The sequence below is a fragment of the Pistacia vera genome, unplaced genomic scaffold, assembly GCF_008641045.1.
Source record: "Pistacia vera cultivar Batoury unplaced genomic scaffold, PisVer_v2 Contig265, whole genome shotgun sequence".
Classification (NCBI taxonomy): domain Eukaryota; kingdom Viridiplantae; phylum Streptophyta; class Magnoliopsida; order Sapindales; family Anacardiaceae; genus Pistacia; species Pistacia vera.
The window spans coordinates 1,097,724-1,123,867 of record NW_022196074.1 but is presented as its reverse complement, the minus strand read 5'-3'; the positions used below and the strand labels follow the sequence as shown (position 1 = coordinate 1,123,867).

General features: G+C 34.2%; 1 protein-coding gene across 1 annotated transcript; it reads left to right on the top strand.

Moving 5' to 3' along the window:
• Positions 1-26,127, top strand: LOC116133073. Its single transcript, XM_031418735.1, has 35 exons — positions 1-338; positions 433-526; positions 2,266-2,360; positions 2,476-2,996; positions 3,122-3,332; positions 3,478-3,789; positions 4,015-4,165; positions 4,319-4,456; positions 5,056-5,137; positions 5,798-6,081; positions 6,205-6,318; positions 6,396-6,655; positions 8,045-8,293; positions 8,398-8,553; positions 13,126-13,263; positions 13,396-13,629; positions 13,944-14,062; positions 14,422-14,545; positions 15,649-15,810; positions 15,914-16,061; positions 16,157-16,257; positions 16,618-16,779; positions 17,141-17,188; positions 17,558-17,665; positions 19,054-19,128; positions 21,261-21,311; positions 22,075-22,218; positions 22,339-22,466; positions 22,769-22,856; positions 23,968-24,027; positions 24,130-24,382; positions 24,573-24,724; positions 25,099-25,169; positions 25,373-25,529; positions 25,660-26,127. The coding sequence occupies exons 1-35, from the start codon at positions 186-188 to the stop codon at positions 25,822-25,824; spliced, it is 5,508 nt and encodes a 1,835-aa protein (XP_031274595.1). The 5' UTR covers positions 1-185; the 3' UTR covers positions 25,825-26,127.
• The last annotated feature ends 17 nt before the right edge of the window (positions 26,128-26,144 follow it).

Sequence of the window (26,144 nt, the reverse complement as noted above, 5' to 3'; positions counted from 1 at the left end):
TTTCCGCTACCCGCCTAGGGTTTATCATGCACCGCCCTCATACATTTATTTATTTATTTTTTCCGAAAAGAAAAATATAAAGCGTAGGGCTTATAGAGCCGTTACAAATGTAAACCGCCACATTTCAATTGAGCTAAGCGGAATAAGATCCCTTCTTCTCTGTTTCTTCCACAGAGGCCAACGAAATGGCCTATCTCGTCCCTTCTCTCTCAAGTAGCTTAAAACAAGTCCCTCCGGTGGCTATTCCTCCAATGTTGGATTGCCTTTTGGCATCAACCGGTTTATCTGCTGCTACAATTTTCGATTCTCTTCTTGATGCTTTTCCTGACCTTACCAAAGTATGTATTTCTTTTTATTCTATCCAAACAAGAACTGCAATGAAACCTACTTATTCATTTTTCATGTTTGTTTTTGTTTTGTTGATAAACATAGGATGCCATGAAGGAGGGCGATCTGTTGAATTCTGAACAGTGCAATAACATTGCATCAATTATGGTTGCACTTTGTCATCTTCTTAAGAAACTTGGTGAGTTGTGGTCTTCAGTCCATAACTAATATATCTTTTATTTAATTATAAAAAGGAAGGGATTGTTTCAAATTTTTCCTAGTTGATTCTCAAACCTAATTCCTCATTATATGGATCGTTTTGCCCTATTTCTTTGTCAAGAAATTTCATATATTTACTTCCTCTCAGTTACTTTCCTACAATAAAATATTAGATGGATAATTAGAACCTGGTGTGAAACTTAATATGAATATGATAGGTCTGGTTGGATCAAAAGAATCTGTTTATTAGGTGGAAAGGAAAACTTGTATTGTTCTCTACTTGCTTTCTGTAGAGGAAGGAAAGTGGCGGAAGGATAAAGCAAAAGTGGCTCCTGGAGGAAAATAGTTAGTATCCTTTCCTTCTTATTCAGTAACATTGGTGATGGACGAAAAGGTTTTGGATTGGGTTGGAAAGTGTTGAATAAATTCTCAGCAGCTCAGTAGCACAACTTCAATACAGCAGCCTAGCAACTTAAGTTCAACACCTGCAGCTCAGAGGAGCTCCACTCCAACTCAGAGCAGCTTACCTGAGCTTAGTGTTAGGATCAAACATCACTGCAAAATCTTATATCTTAATCAAATCTGAATATCAAGACTGAAGCTGATCTGCTGTAGTGTGTCAAGTCTTTACTTGCCCAGTTAGCAAGTTTGTTAGGAGTTAATTTAAGAGTTAATTATTCAATTAATTAAACATGTATACCTTGTGTTTTTAATTTTTATATAAAAACACTTCAAATCAGTAAACAAGTAGATTGAGACTTTCCAGAAAATTCTGTTTCTCTCTTGTTAGATGTTGAATTTGTCCCACATCGCCGCAATAGTGGGCTGTTATGGTGTATATAAGTGATTGAGCTCCCTCTTCCCTTGAGCTAGCTTTTGTGAGTGAGTTCTACCCAAGTTCACTTTATCATGGTATCAGAGCCATGTTTGTTTCTTTCTCCTCTTTGGTCGGGGCGATGATGGGTTTGGACTCCGGTCTTGCACGTCGAGCGTGAGGGAGGGTGTTAGAAGTTGAATTTGTCCCACATCGCCCTAATAGTGGACTGTTATGGTGTATATAAATGATTGGGCTCCCTCCTCCCTTGAGCTAGCTTTTGAGAGTGAGTTCTACCCAAACCCATTTTATCATCTTTAAAATTTGCAAAAAGTTGGTCCTTCCAGTTTTGTCCTCATATTTCTCTCCACCAAATGAGATGATAATTTCCACTCTCCTTTTGCTTTCTGCCCACTGTCCTACGTCACAAAATGTGAACATTCACCTTGTCATTGAAGGTCATGACTTGTGACAATAGAATCCTGTTGCTTTACACTTTTCTATCCATATCTCTTCCCTCGCCTTGCCTGCCTACCGCTCTGCTTCCGCTTCAAGTAGATTGGATCCGCTGCCCCTCCAATAAAAGCTGAAGATGCGAGCTTAGAGCTTTCACCTCGCTTTCCCTACTTGAGTGGAAAGGGGTGGAATTGCCCATCTAATGGCCATTTCTGCGGTAACTGCCTTTTCAAGCAAGATGCATTGCTTACTGATTTTCTTTTTAAGTACCAGATAGAAGAAACTATTAGATAGATAAGGAGTTAACGGATGCTTTTTTCTCATCGTGTAGCCGGATAATTCGAATACCGCTACATCCTTCCATTCCTCAGGAAAGATGAAGTAGTTTGTTTTTATCGTATTGTAGTTATATTTAATCTGCTAAGGGGTGGAATTAATTCTCATTGCAGGGGCTCATCATGAAGCTTTTCAATCATTTATGTGGAAAAGTTTTATTCCACTAATGAAGATGATTCCTGCATTTGATCATGAAATGCTTAATCAGGTAGTGCGTTTAGCCGTTTCAAGTTTTACTAAATTAGTTTAGCATATTACCTACATCCAATTTTCTCTTACTGCCTTGATCCTTTTGTTTGTTTTTGGCGTTATTTTTATTTTAGATTGAAGAATCATTTTTCAATGTTGTGACTAAGACTAATTCCTGGGAAGTTTTGGAAGAAACCTTGGTGCCTTGTATTGTTAGTTCGGTTGGCCTTTCTTTGGGTATGCTTAAACATGAAGGATCAGATGTTATTGAACGGGGTAGTTGCTCACTTTCCCTGGGTTTAAAGGACCAGATAAAGGCTTCAGATACAGATAAAGAGTGTATGCTATCTTTGTGTAGGTCATTTTCATTGTCAACAGCGTGCCATATTTTAACCTTAATGCTGGATGCTGCTCTAAAGAGTCTTCAAGCTGCTCGAAACACAAACTCAATGTTGGAAAATGGGTGTTGTTATGCAGAAAAGTTTGCTGCAAATATGCTCTGGAATTTGTGTAACATGACTGAGCAATTGCTTTTGCAAAGTTTGGAACACCGGTCTTGTGCAATTAGCTTTTTTCTCCCTATTATTCTCAAAGCATTTGTTTCTCAACACTCTTTCGAAATCACAGTTCATGGGCATACTCATTTACTCTCTAGGTAGATGCATACAACACACATATGCTGTCCAATTAAATTATTCTTGCTTTTTCTTTAACCAATGACACATGCATTTATAATTTTCTCTAACTTTTTATTGCTTACTGCATTTGGTTGGCTTACAGGAATTCTTTCCTTAAGAAAATTTGGAACTGCTGCAGAACTCTTTTCACTCTTGGGCCTTTGGAGAGAAGAGATGCCTATAGTGTACTTTCTCTATACTTGTCTTTTTTCTCTTGTACAGAGGGACCTGAAAATCCTGATGTTAGTGTTAGAGTAGAAGAGTTTGACATAACTGCAGAGAGAGAGCTTTGGGATGAAATAAAAAGAGGCTTGGTAATTTCCCGCTCTCTATTTTCCACTTTCCATTTATCCTTGTTCTGTTGTTGATAATCATAGCACTTCAGATTCGGTGCTTTGCCTCTGCTATTTTTTGTCTTATGAAGGTTTTTGTCAAAGAATTTTCTTATGGGCTTGTCAGGTTGATGAGGAAGGGTTGGTGAGGAAGCAGTCATTACATATATTGAAGACAGTGCTGCAGATAAGTGGAGAAAGCCAAGCCTATTCTAGTGTTTCAGAGAGGAATTCACAAGAAAAACATTCAACCCCTCGAGGTATGACAAAAAGGGAGTTGTGGGCTGCCATGGAAGCCAAGTCTCTGGGGGTTGGAAAACTGTGCAATTCAATTGATTCTGGTTTGAAGGGTCGGCAGCAGTGGGAGGCATTCATACTGCTGTATGAAATGCTTGAAGAGTATGGTACTCACCTGGTAGAAGCTGCTTGGAATCACCAGGTAGGGATACATTTTTTCTCTACTTCATGTAATCAATCAGTTTTTCTAGGGTTTTTAATCAAGATAAAATTTCTACTAGGTTATGGAAAAGGTCGTTTGAGAGTCGTTTAATACTGGGCTGGATAAGTAATTAAAGTTTCGTACCAACGAGGAGATACTGTTACAGCATTTTGAATACTCAATTCTACACAACATATCTGCTGAATGCTTAATAATCTGTTGCAGGTAACCTTATTACTTCAGTATTCTGTTTCACGTGATAATTGTCCAAGCTCTGTTATTGAAGCTCAGCCATGTCAAATGGAAACTTCGGCTGAGACTTTTATTTGGTTGTCAATTCTGTGGGAACGTGGTTTTCGTCATGGCAATCCTCAAGGTATCAGTGGCTGATCATAACCATTTATTTAGACCAATCAGCTCTGTTTCCTGAGAATTTGGTTTACTGTAAGCCATGTAATTTCATTCTTCAGATAATTATTTGCAGATTCCCTTTATAATTCCTTTCTCCTGTTCCCTTTGGTTTATGCAGTAAGGTGCCTGATCATGCAGTCATTTTTGGGCATTGAGTGGAAGAATTATGAGAACTGTGCAAATTTAGTGCCTGAAAGCTTTGTTCTTGGTCCATTCATGGAAGGATTGAATGATCCTGTGCACCACAAAGATTTTGGTTTGTTCTCCATTTCAATGTTCTGGATAATAAATCCAGTTTTCAATCATATTGATTCTGTAATTACATCACAGGAGATATGTTGAAAAAGGTGTATTTGATTAAGAGAACATGAAAATTTTAGTTGTTTGGTTGGTTTTCCATATGCACTAGCTATACTTCTGTAAGAATGTCATATTGCTGCCCTGGTATGATTTGGAAGCGTAAAAGAAATTTCTCATGATTTAGATGCTTGATATCTTTTAAGAAATTAAAAGGATAATTATTTAGCCTTATCCTGGATTGGTGTATGATTTGAAATATTGACAACATCCAGGTCCTTATATTCTATACAAAACACCCACCTACTTGGATCTGTCAACCACAGGCATTGTTGGGGTGGGTGCTGTCATCCATACTGTTCTTATTCTTTATAATTAATTTGTGTGGAGAGTGGTTACATATCCAAAATAATTTCTCTTATGCTCAATGGTGTAAAATATTATTTTTATTTCTACATCATTTTGGATTAAGTATAAGATTGTTTTCCTATGGTTAATGAGAAACCACTGGTATCTATGAAAATTGATCTGTGAGTCTTTTTTTGGTGTTTTTATTAGGTGTAAAAGGTGTTTACTCTTCAAGGACTATTGAAGGTGCAGCTCGGTTTTTGCATCAATATACAAGTTTCCTAATTACAAGGTACAAGATCATGTGCTTGATGAACTTTTATTATATAGTATACTACGAGTTGTAAAGATTTAGGAAGTGGGTTGTCTTGATATAAGAACTCTACATCATACTATGAAGGACATAGAGAATGAGTTTAGTTTAAAGCATTCAGTTGGGGCTATGCTTGGCTGGTTGGTTTGTGGTTTTCGGTAAAGAGTGAGTTCTATCGTTTATTGCTTCCTCAGTTTTGATAAAACTTGGTATGCAGATGCTTTAACTCATTCAGGACCTCTATTTCATATTTGACTCGTGTAAGATATTTATTCCATATAATTAAGTTTTTTGTGAGAAACTATGAAAGATGTATTAATAAAATGAACTATACTAAAGTGAACTAGCAGTCCATTGAAGAAGGACAAGCTTGAGAAAACAAGAGGTACACAAAATGGATACTAAACAACCCAAAAATGTCAATAATTAAAGAACAAAGAAAAAACCAGCCATAGGCTTCCAATAATTAAAAATAAGCATGACCCATAACTCTCTTATCCCATCACATTATAGCATAAGGCTGGACATTAATTAGCCATGGAATCTATTAATTTGGAGGTAGCTGGAGTTATCTATTGACAAAACTAATGTTAAGGTTTGGAAGCATCTGATGTGTGCGAGTTTATCATGTGTGTACAGGAAGAGGATTGCATTTTTGAGCAAATTAGCATCTATCTCTAAACAGCAGTCTTTTGGTAGAGTTGGAATGATGACCCTTGCAGAATGCATTGCTTCTGCTGCTTGTGTAGATGGAACACATGACAGTAGATCAGAATGGTGTGCAGATGCTTTTCCTGAAAAGGCCGAACCGAAGTCTTCTCAGGACAGTTCCTCTTGCAATGATAAATCAGATTTGTTAGATGTTTTGAGGTTTATTATTGAGAGCAGCAAACAACATTTCAATCCTAATTATCGTCTTCGAGGTCTATAAACATAATCTGGTTTGCTTGTGATATATATAATATATATTTTGCAAGTTTAATGAGACCCTTGTCAATTAAAATTTGGAGCCTGATTTTCTGATACCTTTAATTGTGGTTTTCCAGTTTGTGAGAAAGTCCTTGAGGCTGCTACTTCTTTAGTTTGCTCGTTTGATGTGCCTCTGGACATACTCTTGCACTTCATTTCAGCACTGCCACGAGAATTTACTGATTGTGGTGGTAAGTATAATATTCAATGTTCCCCCTTAATATCTAATGTATAGGAGACTCTTAAGATCTCTCTCTTTCTCTTCTAGGTTCCTTAAGAGCACGTGTACAAGAATGGCTTTCAGGGTGTTGTGGGCAGCATTCTGCTAACTGCTGCAAAACTCATATGCTGCTTTTAAGGAGTCTTCATGACTTCCCAGAAACTTTTTCAGGTCATCCCGATTTGGATGATTCTTTTGTTACTTATGATGATGAAGAAATGGATTCTTGGGAATTTCAGGCTAAAAGATGGGCAAGAGTATTATTTCTTGTAGTCAAGGAGGAACATCATTTAACCCCTATACTGAAGGTTTGCCTTACCTTCTGTGGTTTTCAGCTTATTTTGGCAGCTTTGTTCCTTATTCTTTAGATTTTATATTTAGGAGTGTAGTTGAAAGTACGGTTATTCAGATTTTAGAATTATTTGTGTCTCCTTTCTGTAGAAACTATGATAGTATCATTGATTGAGAATATAATTACAAAGTAGTGTATAAACTGTCCACAACAGGTTGTATTTGATGAGTAACATCTGTTAAATTCTAGAAAAAATAGGCTAAAAAACCTCCAAACAGGGGATAATTTGATATATAGCAAATTTCCAATTTGGAGTACCAATCGAACTACCAACACTTGAAATGACAAAAATGTTCCTCTATTGCAGATGCCTTTATGATATTTTGCTAGACAAAAGGCTATCTAGTTCATGATGAAAGTTGAGTCTTGCTGGACAACATCTTGTCTAGCTGATATCTAGTCTGTTCACTGTGTTTTATGTTTACAAACGACATGACATTATTATGCTAAACGAGTTTGTCTAGTATATGTTGAGTCTGTCTAATAATTATATAACTGCAGATGGCTTTATGTTATTTTCTTCTGGAAACCATGTTGTCTAGCCATGCGGAGTCCATGTAGTGTATTTTATAACTAAAAAATGCTTTTAGTTTTGTAGCTAGACACCATGTTGTCTAGCCCATGTCAAGTCCGTCTAATTTTGCTAGACACCCTATCATTTAGTCCATGTCTCGTGGTTACTGTTAGTTTGTAATAGATGGATATTTTCAGCTCTTCAAAGGGTTGAGTGGTTAGAAATGTTATGCAAGAATTAGTTAAATTTCAAAAGATCCCTCAAATTAGGGTTATTTCGACTAATTTCCCTAAATTATATCAGTTAATTTGGTGATTGTCTTTTATTTTTTATCCATAGATGTGTATAAATTGTTTTATAAACTTTTTGACATCAAATCTGAGAAATTTATTGGTGCTTGTGAACTTTGTGAGGTTTTGACCATAATATTGAATTCTGACATTTACAATACTCTTTTCTTTTGTTTAATGTTCTCTCTCAGTAACATAAAGATGAATTGTGATAATTAAATGACCTTTTTTATTTTCTTTAATGTTTTCTTTCTCTTCATATTCACACAGGGGTAGTGCCTACTTTTATCTTTTATAATTTGATATAATTGTTGACTGGCAAGGAGCTCAATTGCACAGTTGCATCTAGTTGGAGAACAATTTAACCATTCTTTATAATGAAATATGTGTTTCTTTTTGCTGACTTATTGTACTGTTAATTGACAGCCAAATGACGTTTATATTTATTTTTCTGCTGCATTTTAATTGGTATAGGAACACCATTCTTATATCATTTTGATTTTAGTTGTTTTTAACACTTGGTTTATACTGGCTTCTACAGTTTATTCAAGATATTGGTATCAACATCTGCAAACAGAACAATTGTACAGAGTGGAAACCTGTGAAGTTTCTCATCCTTACGTTGAGCTTGGTTTTGGAGTTTAAAATAATGCAGGAGAGATCCGATGAATGTGGTATAAGATTCAGGACCAAATCAGAAGTTGGCTCACTCAAGACGGTGGACCAATATACTTATGCAGAAGCTGCTGTTATTTATGAGAAGTTAGCAAACCTTTTCCCCCATGTATTGGTATTGGAGCATCAGCACTTTTTAGTTATCTTATATGATGCAAGCTTGTATATAACTTCTTACTATTGGCACTTTTATACAGAACTTTTTTCTGTGGCATGCAGGAGGAGCTGGTCTCTTTTGCCAACTTGTCTTGTTCCATATTTTGGTCTAGTGTGATGATTGATGACACAAGTCTGCCTAGATCCGTGAGAGGAAAACTTGGAGGTCCTAGTCAACGTAGGCTGTCATCTTCTACCACCACGGCTGTGTTGCAAGCTGTAGGATTACTTTTACTCCTTAGTCATCTGAAGCTATCAACTTTTACTCTTTACTTTTACTTGGAGGTCACATGCTCATATTTGTTCCTAATTTGCTGCATCTTCATTTTTTTGTGTTTTGAAGTTTGTTCTAGCTATCTGTAGTACAACTTCAGACAATAACATAAATGCTCAACACATTAATGTTTGTCAGTTTTTTTTATCAAATAATCTTTGTGAAAATCTGCCGGTTATTGACCTGAAAAGATACCTAAAATGTTTTAGTTCTTTTAAACTTGCCATCTTAACCTTCTATTTGGTTTCTTATTCTTCTCTTTAAACACTAAGGCAGGTTCAAAGTTCAAACCAAACAAAACACCCCCCAGACACCCCCCCAAAAAAAAAAAAGGCCATTGAGACTGTAATTTTGCAGAAAATAATGTTTCTATTGAAGTTCACGCGACTGTTTCTTTTTGAAATAGTTTTTCTTTATGGATGAACAGATAATGTCCGTGAAAGCTGTTGCATCAATCCTGTCATGGTGTGCACGGGCTAAAACTGATGCTTCACTAAAATTTGCTTATGCCTTTTTTTTTTTGGTGTTTTTATTAGGTGTAAAAGGTGTTTACTCTTCAAGGACTATTGAAGGTGCAGCTCGGTTTTTGCATCAATATACAAGTTTCCTAATTACAAGGTACAAGATCATGTGCTTGATGAACTTTTATTATATAGTATACTACGAGTTGTAAAGATTTAGGAAGTGGGTTGTCTTGATATAAGAACTCTACATCATACTATGAAGGACATAGAGAATGAGTTCAGTTTAAAGCATTCAGTTGGGGCTATGCTTGGCTGGTTGGTTTGTGGTTTTCGGTAAAGAGTGAGTTCTATCGTTTATTGCTTCCTCAGTTTTGATAAAACTTGGTATGCAGATGCTTTAACTCATTCAGGACCTCTATTTCATATTTGACTCGTGTAAGATATTTATTCCATATAATTAAGTTTTTTGTGAGAAACTATGAAAGATGTATTAATAAAATGAACTATACTAAAGTGAACTAGCAGTCCATTGAAGAAGGACAAGCTTGAGAAAACAAGAGGTACACAAAATGGATACCAAACAACCCAAAAATGTCAATAGTTAAAGAACAAAGAAAAAACCAGCCATAGGCTTCCAATAATTAAAAATAAGCATGACCCATAACTCTCTTATCCCATCACATTATAGCATAAGGCTGGACATTAATTAGCCATGGAATCTATTAATTTGGAGGTAGCTGGAGTTATCTATTGACAAAACTAATGTTAAGGTTTGGAAGCATCTGATGTGTGCGAGTTTATCATGTGTGTACAGGAAGAGGATTGCATTTTTGAGCAAATTAGCATCTATCTCTAAACAGCAGTCTTTTGGTAGAGTTGGAATGATGACCCTTGCAGAATGCATTGCTTCTGCTGCTTGTGTAGATGGAACACATGACAGTAGATCAGAATGGTGTGCAGATGCTTTTCCTGAAAAGGCCGAACCGAAGTCTTCTCAGGACAGTTCCTCTTGCAATGATAAATCAGATTTGTTAGATGTTTTGAGGTTTATTATTGAGAGCAGCAAACAACATTTCAATCCTAATTATCGTCTTCAAGGTCTCTAAACATAATCTGGTTTGCTTGTAATATATATAATATATATTTTGGAAGTTTAATGAGACCCTTGTCAATTAAAATTTGGAGCCTGATTTTTCTGATACCTTTAGTTGTGGTTTTCCAGTCTGTGAGAAAGTCCTTGAGGCTGCTACTTCTTTAGTTTGCTCGTTTGATGTGCCTCTGGACATACTCTTGCACTTCATTTCAGCACTGCCACGAGAATTTACTGATTGTGGTGGTAAGTATAATATTCAATGTTCCCCCTTAATATCTAATGTATAGGAGACTCTTAAGATCTCTCTCTTTCTCTTCTAGGTTCCTTAAGAGCACGTGTACAAGAATGGCTTTCAGGGTGTTGTGGGCAGCATTCTGCTAACTGCTGCAAAACTCATATGCTGCTTTTAAGGAGTCTTCATGACTTCCCAGAAACTTTTTCAGGTCATCCCAATTTGGATGATTCTTTTGTTACTTATGATGATGAAGAAATGGATTCTTGGGAATTTCAGGCGAAAAGATGGGCAAGAGTATTATTTCTTGTAGTCAAGGAGGAAAATCATTTAACCCCTATACTGAAGGTTTGCCTTACCTTCTGTGGCTTTCAGCTTATTTTGGCAGCTTTGTTCCTTATTCTTTAGATTTTATATTTAGGAGTGTAGTTGAAAGTACGGTTATTCAGATTTTAGAATTATTTGTGTCTCCTTTCTGTAGAAACTATGATAGTATCATTGATTGAGAATATAATTACAAAGTAGTGTATAAACTGTCCACAACAGGTTGTATTTGATGAGTAACATCTGTTAAATTCTAGAAAAAATAGGCTAAAAAACCTCCAAACAGGGGATAATTTGATATATAGCAAATTTCCAATTTGGAGTACCAATCGAACTACCAACACTTGAAATGACAAAAATGTTCCTCTATTGCAGATGCCTTTATGATATTTTGCTAGACAAAAGGCTATCTAGTTCATGATGAAAGTTGAGTCTTGCTGGACAACATCTTGTCTAGCTGATATCTAGTCTGTTCACTGTGTTTTATGTTTACAAACGACATGACATTATTATGCTAAACGAGTTTGTCTAGTATATGTTGAGTCTGTCTAATAATTATATAACTGCAGATGGCTTTATGTTATTTTCTTCTGGAAACCATGTTGTCTAGCCATGCGGAGTCCATGTAGTGTATTTTATAACTAAAAAATGCTTTTAGTTTTGTAGCTAGACACCATGTTGTCTAGCCCATGTCAAGTCCGTTTAATTTTGCTAGACACCCTATCATTTAGTCCATGTCTCGTGGTTACAGTTAGTTTGTAATAGATGGATATTTTCAGCTCTTCTAAGGGTTGAGTGGTTAGAAATGTTATGCAAGAATTAGTTAAATTTCAAAAGATCCCTCAAATTAGGGTTATTTCGACTAATTTCCCTAAATTATATCAGTTAATTTGGTGATTGTCTTTTATTTTTTATCCATAGATGTGTATAAATTGTTTTATAAACTTTTTGACATCAAATCTGAGAAATTTATTGGTGCTTGTGAACTTTGTGAGGTTTTGACCATAATATTGAATTCTGACATTTACAATACTCTTTTCTTTTGTTTAATGTTCTCTCTCAGTAACATAAAGATGAATTGTGATAATTAAATGACCTTTTTTATTTTCTTTAATGTTTTCTTTCTCTTCATATTCACACAGGGGTAGTGCCTACTTTTATCTTTTATAATTTGATATAATTGTTGACTGGCAAGGAGCTCAGTTGCACAGTTGCATCTAGTTGGAGAACAATTTAACCATTCTTTATAATGAAAAATGTGTTTCTTTTTGCTGACTTATTGTACTGTAAATTGACAGCCAAATGACGTTTATATTTATTTTTCTGCTGCATTTTAATTGGTATAGGAACACCATTCTTATATCATTTTAATTTTAGTTGTTTTTAACACTTGGTTTATACTGGCTTCTACAGTTTATTCAAGATATTGGTATCAACATCTGCAAACAGAACAATTGTACAGAGTGGAAACCTGTGAAGTTTCTCATCCTTACGTTGAGCTTGGTTTTGGAGTTTAAAATAATGCAGGAGAGATCCGATGAATGTGGTATAAGATTCAGGACCAAATCAGAAGTTGGCTCACTCAAGACGGTGGACCAATATACTTATGCAGAAGCTGCTGTTATTTATGAGAAGTTAGCAAACCTTTTCCCCCATGTATTGGTATTGGAGCATCAGCACTTTTTAGTTATCTTATATGATGCAAGCTTGTATATAACTTCTTACTATTGGCACTTTTATACAGAACTTTTTTCTGTGGCATGCAGGAGGAGCTGGTCTCTTTTGCCAACTTGTCTTGTTCCATATTTTGGTCTAGTGTGATGATTGATGACACAAGTCTGCCTAGATCCGTGAGAGGAAAACTTGGAGGTCCTAGTCAACGTAGGCTGTCATCTTCTACCACCACGGCTGTGTTGCAAGCTGTAGGATTACTTTTACTCCTTAGTCATCTGAAGCTATCAACTTTTACTCTTTACTTTTACTTGGAGGTCACATGCTCATATTTGTTCCTAATTTGCTGCATCTTCATTTTTTTGTGTTTTGAAGTTTGTTCTAGCTATCTGTAGTACAACTTCAGACAATAACATAAATGCTCAACACATTAATGTTTGTCAGTTTTTTTTATCAAATAATCTTTGTGAAAATCTGCCGGTTATTGACCTGAAAAGATACCTAAAATGTTTTAGTTCTTTTAAACTTGCCATCTTAACCTTCTATTTGGTTTCTTATTCTTCTCTTTAAACACTAAGGCAGGTTCAAAGTTCAAACCAAACAAAACACCCCCCAGACACCCCCCCAAAAAAAAAAAAGGCCATTGAGACTGTAATTTTGCAGAAAATAATGTTTCTATTGAAGTTCACGCGACTGTTTCTTTTTGAAATAGTTTTTCTTTATGGATGAACAGATAATGTCCGTGAAAGCTGTTGCATCAATCCTGTCATGGTGTGCACGGGCTAAAACTGATGCTTCACTAAAATTTGCTTATGCCTTTTTTTGGAACTTCTTCCGGAAGACTATTACAACTTCAACTCATGATTCTGAGGTATGTCTAAATTTGAATGGACTTTCCTCTGTAAAGTGATGGTAGAATGTCACAAGAGGGGGCCTTTTGCTCTAAAAAACTTTATTATTTTCTTTTTATCTACATAACTAAGATATTTCAATCTAAAATCAGAGTGGAGCGGAAATCTGTCTTGCAGCATATGAAGCGTTAGCTTCTGTTCTGCAAGCTGTAGTCTCTCCTCAGGCTTTGTGTTTTGTCAGAGAAAATGATAAGTCAATGCTACTAGTAGTGGAAGGCCAACCTTGGATGGATTCATGGGTTCTTTCTTTTCTTCAGAATGTCAATAGTCTTCTTGAAGTCGGAGTTCTAGCACGAAGTCGAAGGGCTATTTTGCTGAACTGGAAGGTGATGAAGCTTTGTTTTTTAAACTGATACTTTAATTACATTTCAGTTTGAACTCTTTTAGCACCTTGCTGTTTACCTCGGCATCTGCAAACTGCAATTGTTTATATTATTGTCATATGGTTATATGCTTATGCTGGACCAACTTTATTGGTCTGTTACTTTGTTTCTGTGCAGTGATGGCTGTGGTGTGTTACTTTTTTTTTTTATGTCACTTTTAGCATCTGAAGCTATGCATGTATCTACGCTTCTACTTAATCTATTAATTTGTTTTAAAGTAAAAAAGTTTTGATTGTTTTTTGTTTTGTTTGATTCAGTGGCTTTGCATAGAATCTCTGTTGTCGATTCCTCACCGTGCTTGTGAAAACGGAGAGATTAGTAGTTCTTTCTTATCAGATGCTGCTGTCAGATGCATTTTTAAAGATCTTGTTGACAGGTAATCAAGATAGGCTTTACTTGTACTGATAATTCAATATTCAGTGATTATCTGCTTAAGTCCTGTTGTGAAAATTTGTGCTATTAGTTTTCAAAAATAGTTCTAAATTTCTGCTGGTTCATCATTCTATTGACTACAAGTAAACATTACAAACATTTCCTATTAAGCAGTGATATTAGCTCTATTTTTCATTGTAAAAGATATCTTGACTGGGTTTCTTTAATAGCTCAATTAATTGCTGGTGAATCCATTGGTGTTCTTGTTGCCCAATGCACTAAACTGGTCTCAGTTAAATTCATATTAACAATAAATGTATAACATTTTTTGGCTTATTAAATTGTCTCAACATTATTTTGCAGCCTTGAGAATGCCGGGGAAGGTTCTATTTTGCCTATGCTAAGATCGATCAGGTTGACAATGGACCTGTTTGCCTCTGGAATGTTTGGTTCAGTTGTTTCTTTATGCAGTGGTGTGGATTCCCAGGTTCACTTCATAAATCCCATTTGAGTGTGTGCTTACAATTTTGTCCATCATTGTTTGATGGGTAATAATATGATTTCTGAATTCCGTGTTTTTCAATTAAAGGGTTAGAAATTGTTATTTATGCCTTAATGCTGATGCAGTGACATTCTGTTTGCACCATTTTGGAACCATGCTGAATTAATTTTGCTTTGTGTGTGTCTTGGGTGGGTTATTTTGTCGGGTAAGTGTGTGGTTTTGTGTTCTGTGATGATAAATGCATCTGTCATGATCATTCCCATTGTCCATGTTAATTCTTCTTTTCTGTAGAGGGTCTTACTGAAGTTTAACATTGTCAAAACAATTTGTCTTCATTGTTGAAGAGCTTAAAATCACCTGTATATGAGAGAGTTCCAAAAATTTCTTGGTAGTGTTGAAAAAAAAAAAATCTGAGCGTATTTTAGGGGTAATAAATCCTTTTACTTTTCATTCTGAGGGATTTTCCAACTTCTTGTTGCTTTAGTTGCTTCAATTTTTTTTTTTTTTTTTTTTTAAATCTTTCTCAAGAATACCCTCTTGTGCTGCTTATATTTAATCTTCGGCGTTACATGTTAGTGGAATTTTTTTTTTTTTTTGAACTACTTTTTAATACTTGATAAATCATGATAGAATATGAATGTGATAACTTTTGAGTTTGATTGGCTGAATATTTAGTCCTAAAGTTTTATTTTAGTTTTTTTCTTCCCTCTGGTGTTCTTTGAATGTTATTGGGCTGCAAGGACATTCTTAAAGAAACTTTAATACTTCATTTTCGAGTGCATATGACTAATTTTAGAATGGAATTTCATTTCCTTTTTTAAATCTAATGAAATCAGTTTCCAGAGTCTCCAATGTCAGTTAATAACTTCTACTTATTTTTTTACTTAAAGAAATTTTTTTTAATGAAATTTTTTTTTATATTTTTTTTTTTTTTTTTTTTTTTTTTTTTTTTTCTTCTTCTTCTTCTTCTTCTTTTATTATTATTGTTGTTGTCATGATTATTTTTGAAAGAGGAACTACCTTTTATGTTTTGTGATTTTTGCTTGAATAAAAGAACTACCATCTCATGAATCAATTTTTAAGTGCAGATGATGTGGCGTTTGGTTCGTTCCTCTTGGATATTACATGTCAACTGCAACAAGCGGAGGGTTGCCCCTATTGCAGCACTTCTTTCTTCTGTATTGCATTCTTCTGTGTTTTGTGATGAGGGAATGCATGTAAAGGAGAATTCACCAGGGCCTCTTAAATGGGTATATGCTTCCCACCTGTTTGTGTATATTCTGCTGAATACCTTCTAGATGTTATATGAAGAAGATGCTCAATCGCCTGCACCTTTTAACATCATTACTGCAGTTTGTCGAAAAAATTCTTGAGGAAGGCTCAAAAAGTCCCCGTACAATTCGTCTTGCAGCATTACATTTAACAGGTCTGTGGCTCTCAAATCCCAGGATCATAAAGTACTATATCAAAGAACTGAAGCTGCTAACACTCTATGGTTCTGGTGCGTCACAAGATAATATGCATTTTGCTTTAAGCTGATTATTTTTATTGATTTAAACTATAAGATCCTTAAAATCTGAAAATTTTCCTTATCAGTTGCTTTTGATGAGGATTTTGAAGCTGAATTGGGTGACAATTATGACGCCAAAACTGAAGTATCATTATTGGCCAAAAGCCCAGACCCTGAGCTGACAGAAGTAAGCTATCAAAGTTTTCATTGTTATAAATCTTTAACTTACATTTCATCCTTAAATGATTACTATCTCCATTTAAACTGAATGGATTTTAGTCTTAATATCACTTTGAAGTATCCAGAGTAGATAATTTGAAGAATTGGGATATCAAAATGAATGCATAATTTTTCATATTTATAATTCTTTGAATAAGGTGATCAAAATTTCCTTAGTCCTTTCAGTGACTGCAGACTGAGTGATTCAATAACAGAATGGTTGGTGACAAATGCTCATTCTTATTGTACTGCACCAGACATGTATGGTGATTGAGTTTTGTCAGAAATTTCAAAATGAGTGGTACTAATAGATGCTTTCTCTTTTCAGACATTTATCAACACAGAGTTATATGCACGTGTGTCTGTTGCTGTTCTGTTTTACAAGCTTGCTAATCTGGCTGATGTGGTGGGATTAGCAAATGAAAATGAGGACTGGCAAGCTGCACTTGACTCTGGCAAAATGTTTCTGCTGGAGCTTCTTGATCTTGTGGTATTTCTTTCTTCTGTTGTATCAAAGCATTAAAATTGGCCCCAAATTTGAATTATGTTAATTAGGCAACCCAGAGAAGAATAATGTTACTATTCTTAGACAAATTTTGGGGACTCAAGTTCCTAGAGGTGGGAAACTTTGATGGTCTTAAATCTGTGAATAGTTGGGGCAGCATAAAATGGAATAATACGGGATTCATATCACAATGAAATGTTGATTATGATATGACTTCTTTCTAAATGTTTTAGAAATAGATTTGCAATCTATTCACTCTATCTTTGCTTGTCACTTGTCTTTTTAACAGAAAAACAAATCTTTATCACACATGATCAGATATTGATTGCATTCACTGTTCCTGTAGGTAAATGACAATGATCTTGCGAAGGAGTTGTATAAAAAGTATAGTGCAGTAAGTAGTTATAAGGAGCTTCATATTTTTTATTTTTCTTTCAATTACTTAAGATAATTTGAGAAAAAAGATGATCTACTGTGGCAATGAAGTTAAATATAATTTTTGAGGAATATGAAAATGCAATTTCATCTGAATATATATATATATATATTTTAAGAAAAAAAGAAAGAATTTAGTATTTTCTAATGGAGGTGCTTCAATTTATGAAATTGTTCGATTGACATTGGGTTAATTTTAGATAGCGATGAAGTTATAATTTGTTGTATGGTCATTAATATCACCATCTTTGATACCGTTGACTAGTTATTTTTGTTTCCTTCTTTTCCAACTTATCACGATGTTTATATGTAGTTGTATTTTCAACAGATTCATAGGCGAAAAGTACGTGCCTGGCAAATGATTTGTGTTTTATCATCTTTCGTTGATCATGATATTGTTGGAGAAGTCACACGTTTCTTGCGTATATCTCTCTATGTAAGTGAATACTGTTCCACAACCTCTTATCTTCTGCTCAATCATCTTTGTAGTTAGGCATTTATTTTTGTCAGTCATTGGAAAGCTATGATAGGCATCACATTCTAGAAAAAGATAACTTGCACTTCATGGTGATAGAATGGTTGTATTGCAATATGTTGTCTAACATGGAGGGACTTGTTGAGGGACCACTGGGAGCTGGTGACCCCACTAAAAAAAATAGGGTTAATTAACTTTGTTTTAACTGGGTTGTACTTGTGTTAATGTTTATAGATTTTACCCACACTCACTTTTCCCATATGTATATTAAACTAGTTACAATCTCACTCAGTTCCTAGAATTATATTAGCTTACTTAACTTGTGCCCCCCATCCCCCTGCCCCCCTCCCGCGCCCAACAATATTAATTCCTAGGTCCATCCCTGTTGTCTAACACAAGCAATGTTTCTGTATATCCAGTTAATATGATTTTGTTTGGATTTGTAGCGACTAAAGGATGCAATGGTAGATACAAATACTACCTTTACATAGATGATTGCATGCTGCTTTCAGATTAATCATAAACAATCTTTTAATACATACAAAACACCTGTAGAAGGGCTGCAGCAATATAAATGAACTTATTCTGTTCTTGAGCGATAAATAGCATACTGTTCATTGCCATTGTGATGTATAACTTACTACATGCACCAAGTAGTTTCTTTGAATTTCAGATCTTATGGAATTTCAGTGATCAGTAAGAGCATCTCTAAAGTATTCTTTATATGACCCAAACTCTTTATTATAAAGAGTTTATCCATAAAAACAAGAGTCCAACAGACTCTTTATCTTTAAAATATAAATTAGAGAATGAGTTTGGTTCTCCACGTTTAGAGAGTGAGTTTGGCTCTCCACATTTAGAGAGTCAAATTTCACTTTCTATCCTAATTTTAATTAATAAACTACAAGTTCTTATGCATTTTATTTATTAATTCTCTCTCCCATTAAGTCTCTTTCTTAAAAATAAAGAGCATCTTCATTAAATTTAAAGAGTCTATTGGATTTGAATAAAAATTGTGTTATTTATATTTTAAAATTAATGAAGATGCTCTTTATTTATATAAAATATGCTCTTCAACATAAAGAACACTATTGGAGATGCTCTAAATCTCAATGTGGTTCAATATGGTTTGGTAATTTGGATCTGGATCCACCCTTTTTTGTGAGTAGTATTGCATAATACAGCCCAAAGCCATTACCTTAGATAGTGAGGAATAGGTGGCTCTATGGACAATGTAGATTTTGTTGGGACTACATGTGTTGATTTCTACACTATATTCCATTGTAACTATCATTTCCCTTTTTGGTTATTTCATGAAACATGATAATTTGTTTTGTGCCTTTTTGCAGAGAAACAACTTACCTTCTATTCGCCAATACTTGGAAACATTTGCTATTAATATTTACTTGAAGTTTCCATCATTGGTAAGTAATTTTAATTTATCCTGTGAGTAGGGATGGGCATAATACCCGTCCCGAATGGGGCGGAGTTTCCCCAAATTATTTGGGATTTGGGTCGGGCCTGGGCCGAAAATCTGTCCCCAAATTCGGGACGGGATTGGTCTTGCCCCGCTCTGGCCCGTTCTCGCCCCGTTTTTATATATATTATATATTATATAATAGAGTAAGGTTTATTTAACCATTTAATCCTATATTAATTTCAATAATTGAATCAATTAATGAAACCATAAATTATACAAGAACAAATTATAATTGTTTGAATATTTTATGAAACCATATACAATAGGTAATAAATAAAACTAGATTAATATAATAAATCATTATAAATATTAAAATTCATAATAAATATCTATATATGTATAATGTATTTTGATATACATAATATTTATATTATTTATGTATCATGTATCATTTGATATTTTGATTGATTATAATAACATAAATCATTATAATTTTTTTTGTCCCTCATTGAATCTTATTTCAATTCCATTACCTAATTGCCCTTGTTATATTATGGTGTTTTATTTTTAGAATTTATTATAATATATATGTATAATGTATTATATGTAATACATTAGCATCTGTTATGTATTATTTAAACTATTAATGAGACAGAATGTATATGGTATAATTGATTTAGAATTATTATAATATATTATATATATATACATTATACATAATATGCTATTGTCCGTAATCATAATATCTATATTCATATATTAATACTTGTAACTCAATACAATAATACATAATATTATACCATATATATAATATATTTATTAGGGTTGTTCAAAAGAACCGATTGGAACTGGAATCGACGATATCCCGGGTTTGGTTCCGGTTCCTACCCAGAACCGACCGTCAACGGGTAGGTTTGGTTCCAAATTTTTGAACCGTTACTGTACGGTTTCGGTTCGGTTCTTATAGTTAGGAACCAGAACTGAGAACCGAGACAATATAAAATAAAATTAAAGAGTAGGGGTTAATAAAAACTTTTGTAGAAAAAGTAATGTGAATACATTTATATTTATATTTCACAACATTTAAAGTAAGTTGGTTTGACTTTTGAAAATCTATCTTTACAAAGTAATAGAGTTTGTAATTTTGTAATTTTGTATTATAATTTGTAATTTTATTTTTGTTAACAATCCAGTGGGGGGCGTATTGTAAGTTTTTAAGGTTTTTTTGCTATTTTAAAAACTTTTGGGGGGTCATGTAATTTACAAAGTACCTAGAACCGGAACCAGAACCCTTGTTACAGTTTCGGTTTTGGGTACCCCGATTCCTTCAAAATGCAGGTACCAAAACTGAACACCTAATATTTACATATATGTATAATGTATTATAATTATAATTTTGATATTTGATTTATTATAATTTTTTTTAATCATTAAAAATTTAAAAAAAATTATAGTTCAAAACCTCAAACGGGGATTCCCCGAATTCCCGTTTGGATGGGCCAAATATGGGGATTCCCCGTTCGGGCTAGGGGCCGGGACCGGGGAATTCCCTTGGGCTTTTGGGACGGGGCCGGAGAGAGGGTCCCTGCCCCGCCCCATGCCCATCCCTAGCTTGTGAGCAGATCTAGCTATTTTTTTTTCTTCTCTCTAAATTGAGTAAAAAAATTGTTCAACTGTAGTGAAGGAACACAGACTTCATACACAGGAAGTATATATGAGGACACAAGCACTTCAAGGATCTAAATAGGCTAGATTTCAAATAATTATACATGGTGTGCAATTGTCATAAATTTTTTTCTTTTTTTTTTTAAAGTATTAGAGCAAGTTTTCAAGAAATTGGGGGAAAGGCATTTTGGAAAACTTTCTTGTCTTTTCTTATAAAAAGGTTATGTCCATATGTATTCAAGAAGTAGAAATTTTGCTGATGAGTGTTTCTCCTACTCTATTGGTGTCAAATACTGTTTTGGGAATTTATTTCTGAGGTTTTGAGATTTCATCTTGTTGGACTAATTGATTTTGGTTTTGTTATCAAAATTTGAACCAGTGTTTTTTCACCTTCTAGTTATCATTATATTATTGGTTTCTTGTTCTGAATAGTTGATTTTGATAATTCTTGTATTATTGCTGATATCTCAGGTTGGGGAGCAATTAGTTCCTATTTTACGAGATTATGACATGAAGCCTCAGGTAAATCTTGTTTTGGTGTTAAGTTACCCCTTATTTCTAACATTCTTGATTCTTCTTGTTGGATAGATGTTTGGATGGTTTTATTTTGTTGATTGGCTTGTAGGACTTAGTTTGATACAATATACTTTTGATACAATATATTTGATGAGATTATGACATGAAGCCTCAGGTAAAGCTATACTTTTTTTTTTTTAATACTTTGTGTTAAAAAAATTATTGTTTCCTTGATGGAAAAAAATAAAAGAAATTGTTAGATATGCTTCAATGTTTTAACTTGTGGTTTGCCAATTTAGCCAGGGACAGACTCACATACTCATGAGTGGGGGATGGTGACCTGGCTCATTTTTTTTTTTTTTCATTGGTTTGCTTTATTTTTTGCTTTGACTAAGATGTATTTGTATTAATGTTTCTAGATTTGACCCTAATCATTTACTTTTATTCTATTTTATATTATATTATTTTGAATTTGCTGCCTCTAAAGTTAATTCCTGGGTCTGTCCCTAAATTTAGCAATATCTTAAAACCCACATCAAACTTTAAATTTGGAAATTCATCATAAACATAGCGGATGCTGTCCATTGACACTTTTGGAAATTTTGGTTAAAAGTGTAATTTGTCTTGTTTTTCTTTTTATTTCAATGGCATATCTAATTCTTTACGTCTTGCATATGCATTCTTTTAGTCTACAGTGAACAACCTTTTAATTTTGCTGTAAACAGTTAGAACTCTTTAAAGATTTGAAATTCTTGGTCATCAAACGCAGGCACTTTCTTCCTATGTGTTCATTGCTGCTAATATTATCCTCAATGCATCTAAAGCAGTTCAGACTATGCATTTGGATGAATTACTTCCTCCCATAGTTCCATTATTGACCTCACATCACCACAGCTTACGTGGTTTTACCCAGGTTAGTTTATTCAGAAGCTGATGAGTGCAACCTTTTTCTATTCCCTGGTTAGTTATGTTATAGTCTAGTGTTGTCACTGGATGTAGTCATATGATTAAACTTTCTGATATCCATTTACAGTTGCTGGTATACCATGTTCTTTGCAAATTGTTTCCTCCTGAATCTGAAACCTCTCAATTAATGCCTTTAGAGAAAAGGTGCTTTGAGGATTTGAAATTGTACCTGGCGAAGAACTCTGACTGCATGCGGTATGGAAACATATCCCGTATATCGCTGCGAATTTTTCTGTTTCCAGTACTTTTGACTGTTGACAACCTTTCACAGTTCTTTCAATTTTATTTGATTGAATATTGAAGAAACGTTCCTAAACTTATCATTAATGAATCTCTTCAGACATAAATTTTATATTTGTGCTCAGTTTTGTCCGGGTCTACAGGTACTTATATGCTTGTGCGCATGGTGTGCGTGACTAACTTGAAAAACCTTCAAATATCATGGTTTTAGCTCTATATATGATGTTTATAACTTTGGTTTATTTTTGTTTTTTCAGCTTGCGAACATCGATGGAAGGGTACCTTGATGCCTACAACCCAAATCTTTCCATTACTCCAGCTGGAATATTTGTCAATCGGGTTGAGGTTAGAGATTACTTGATTAAAGTTGAATAATAAATCTACGATGTTATCTCTTTTGGGGTAGAAGCATAGGTGGCACTGTCGTGGACAACCCTAAGAAATGTTTTATTATAATTTGGGTAATAAAAATGAATGTTGAATAGAAGAGACTCCAAGCTTATTATAGCAAATACAGTTACTCAGGCTGAGTACAATATTTACATCCATGCATTAGTTCTGTAGGTGTTCCAAAATTTCCAAAATTGATTAAAACTGAAGCAGACGTGCTGGGCTGTGTGGATACTTAATCATTAGTACAGAGAATTTGTTTCTTAGCTAGAAATGTGAGATCAGTACCAAGGGTAATACATATGGCACTCAAAAGAGAGTTAGTTGCAAAAGTGCACCTTAGTTCATGTCAAAGTATGAATTAACCAATTATAAAATGTACTTCATTTTCTTGATTAAGTTGTTTAAATGCTTTTCCAATGAAAAATATTATATAATTGGGTACAAGTAAAAGCAAAAGTTTTCTTAATAGGAAAGCTGTTACTTAATGTTGTGGCACTTACTCTTTTATAAACCTTTTAACAAGAAAATATTCTCCAAAAAATTCTCTCTCTCTTCTTTTTTTGTTTTTTAAATGAAATTAGTTGACTGTATTATTGTTATGATTGTATGGTAAGTATAACTTTCATTGGCTTTACTTTCTTTTTGGTTTGATAAACAATTGATTATTTCCATTAAATCTTTTCAGCTTGTGAAAGTTTTCTTCTTTTATATCATTTTCTTATTTTATATTCTGTTTATATATATAAACTCTTAACACTATTTATTTTATTTGTGCCTTTGGACCTTATCTCAAGTGATACAGAGCAGAAGAATGACATTATTTGAATAATTACTTCTCCATTTGTGTTACATTATCATGTTTATATTATGAAATTCTAGTACTGTTATCCAAATTTTGGAAAATATCAACTTAAATCAATTGAGTGTGTCAATCATTAAGCCATGTGGTTGCATGGTATATTTGTTAGTATTTGTTCTTCGCTCAATGTACATGATATTTTTCCTTTCTGAGACTAGTGTGTTTCCTCTATTTTTTTTTCTTCTTTTATGGGGTTTAATGAAGGAACTCGAGTTTGAATGTGTTCCAAGATCCCTCATGGAGCAAGTGCTCAACTTTTTAAATGTAAGACCCGATTGCTCCTTGCTGCTTTTTTTTATTTTTATTTCTTGTCTGTTTCTTTTCCTTTTTCTTCTTGGCTTGGAATCATATTTTCCAGTTTTGCAGGATGTCAGGGAAGACCTGAGATGTTCAATGGCAAAGGATATAGTGACTATCAAGAATGAGAGCTTAAAAATTAGTGAAGATCCTGACTGCACAGAGATATTGCATAATCCTGGCAAAGAAGAATTACTTCCCCAGCTGCATAAAGATTCATCATTAGATTTTCAGAAAAAAATTACTCTCTCCAAACATGAGAAGCAAGATGCCAATTCCAGTTCACTTTCGAGAAATAGAGAAACATACAAACAACTTTCAGGTATGTATAAAGTCTGATAACTAATTACATGAAGAGGAAAAGAACATATTTTTGTCCTCTTTTGTAGTTACTACTGTTGTATTTCAATTAGTATCATGTATCCAAGAACCATATGTCTCTATTTATTTGTCCATTCATTCTAAATAAAAGTCCTTAATGGATGTAAATTTGGTATTTATGTGAAAAGCAGAAATGGAAAAGGAAGATGAGCTTTTTGATCAGGCATTGCAGTCTAGAAGTGTGACCATGGAAAAAATAAGGGCAAGTCAGCAGCATTTTGTCCTTGTTGCATCATTAATCGATCGCGTGCCAAACCTTGCCGGTTTGGCACGGACATGTGAGGTATACTGTAGCCTGATGGTGCTTATCATATTATTATTGATTTATCACAAAGGGTGGTGGTGTGGGTGGAATCAAGATTTTAATCTTTAGGGGTGAGGACAGTTAAGTACTGTTTACTATTTCAATATGGAAACAGAAGTCATATGGAAAAAATTCATCAGCATTATGAATTTTAATGTAATTTATTTCTATAAAAGGTAGAATAATTCCTAATGTTACCAAAAATATGTCATAATACAACAAAATATATACGTTTAAGGGGTTAAATTTTTCTATTCTGCTTTCCAAAACTCTGGCTGTTAGTGGGCTCTGTCCTAGTGTTTTGCAGTTTTACTTGGCGTATCAATTTTTTATGCCAATGTTGTTCCTCACAGGTATTTAAGGCATCTGGATTAGCCATTGCTGATGCAAACATATTGCGTGACAAACAGTTCCAACTCATCAGGTATTGATAATCATTCACTAACGTTTTTTTTGTAACTCTGCATTTTCCATCTGCAGATTCTTGATATTAATTGCTACAGTTCTATAAACAGCATAAACATAGAATGGTAGTTTTTCTTTGGCAAGTTATAAATAGCGACAGGCTATTTAAATTTATTTATTTATTTTTTAGTGCAAGTCATGCAAACATTTTCTTTTTCCCAGTGTGACAGCAGAGAAGTGGGTTCCTATAATAGAAGTCCCTGTTAATAGTGTGAAGCTTTTCTTAGAGAGAAAGAAACGTGAAGGCTTCTCCATCCTGGGGTTAGAGCAAACCGCAAACAGTATACCTCTTGATCACTACAACTTCCCAAAAATGACGGTATGTTATCTAATCCAATTTCATTTTCTTTTCCCTCTTTGGGTGTTTCTTTGCATTTCAGTTGTCATTGTGCATCAGTAAAAATCTTAATTTACAGAAGAAATTTATCTAACTTTTTCCGACTCGCCAGGTATTGGTCCTTGGGCGTGAAAAGGAGGGCATACCTGTGGACATAATCCACATGTTGGATGCTTGCATTGAGATTCCACAACTAGGAGTTGTTAGATCACTCAATGTCCATGTCAGTGGCGCTATTGCTCTCTGGGAGTATACTCGACAGCATAGAGTCCAGTAGTTAATTATTCTTGATAGGGGAATTCTTTAAGATATACACATAGGGTGCTTATTCTTCCTGATATGTTGACACTGTTTGCAAATCACGGGTCAACTTGTTACCGCTCTGTAATTTTGGTATGTAACCTTTGTTTAATTGGAGATGTCCTCTTATTAGGTTTTCTTCTCATTGTTTGGACATATGGAATATGGGCTAAAGAAAAATTAGATGAATAGTTATAAATTATAATTCTAATAGTTATGTAATCATTAGAATAATATATTTATGACATTTTGAATGTGGTGAAATGAAATTTCATCAAGAAACAAATATTGCTTTTG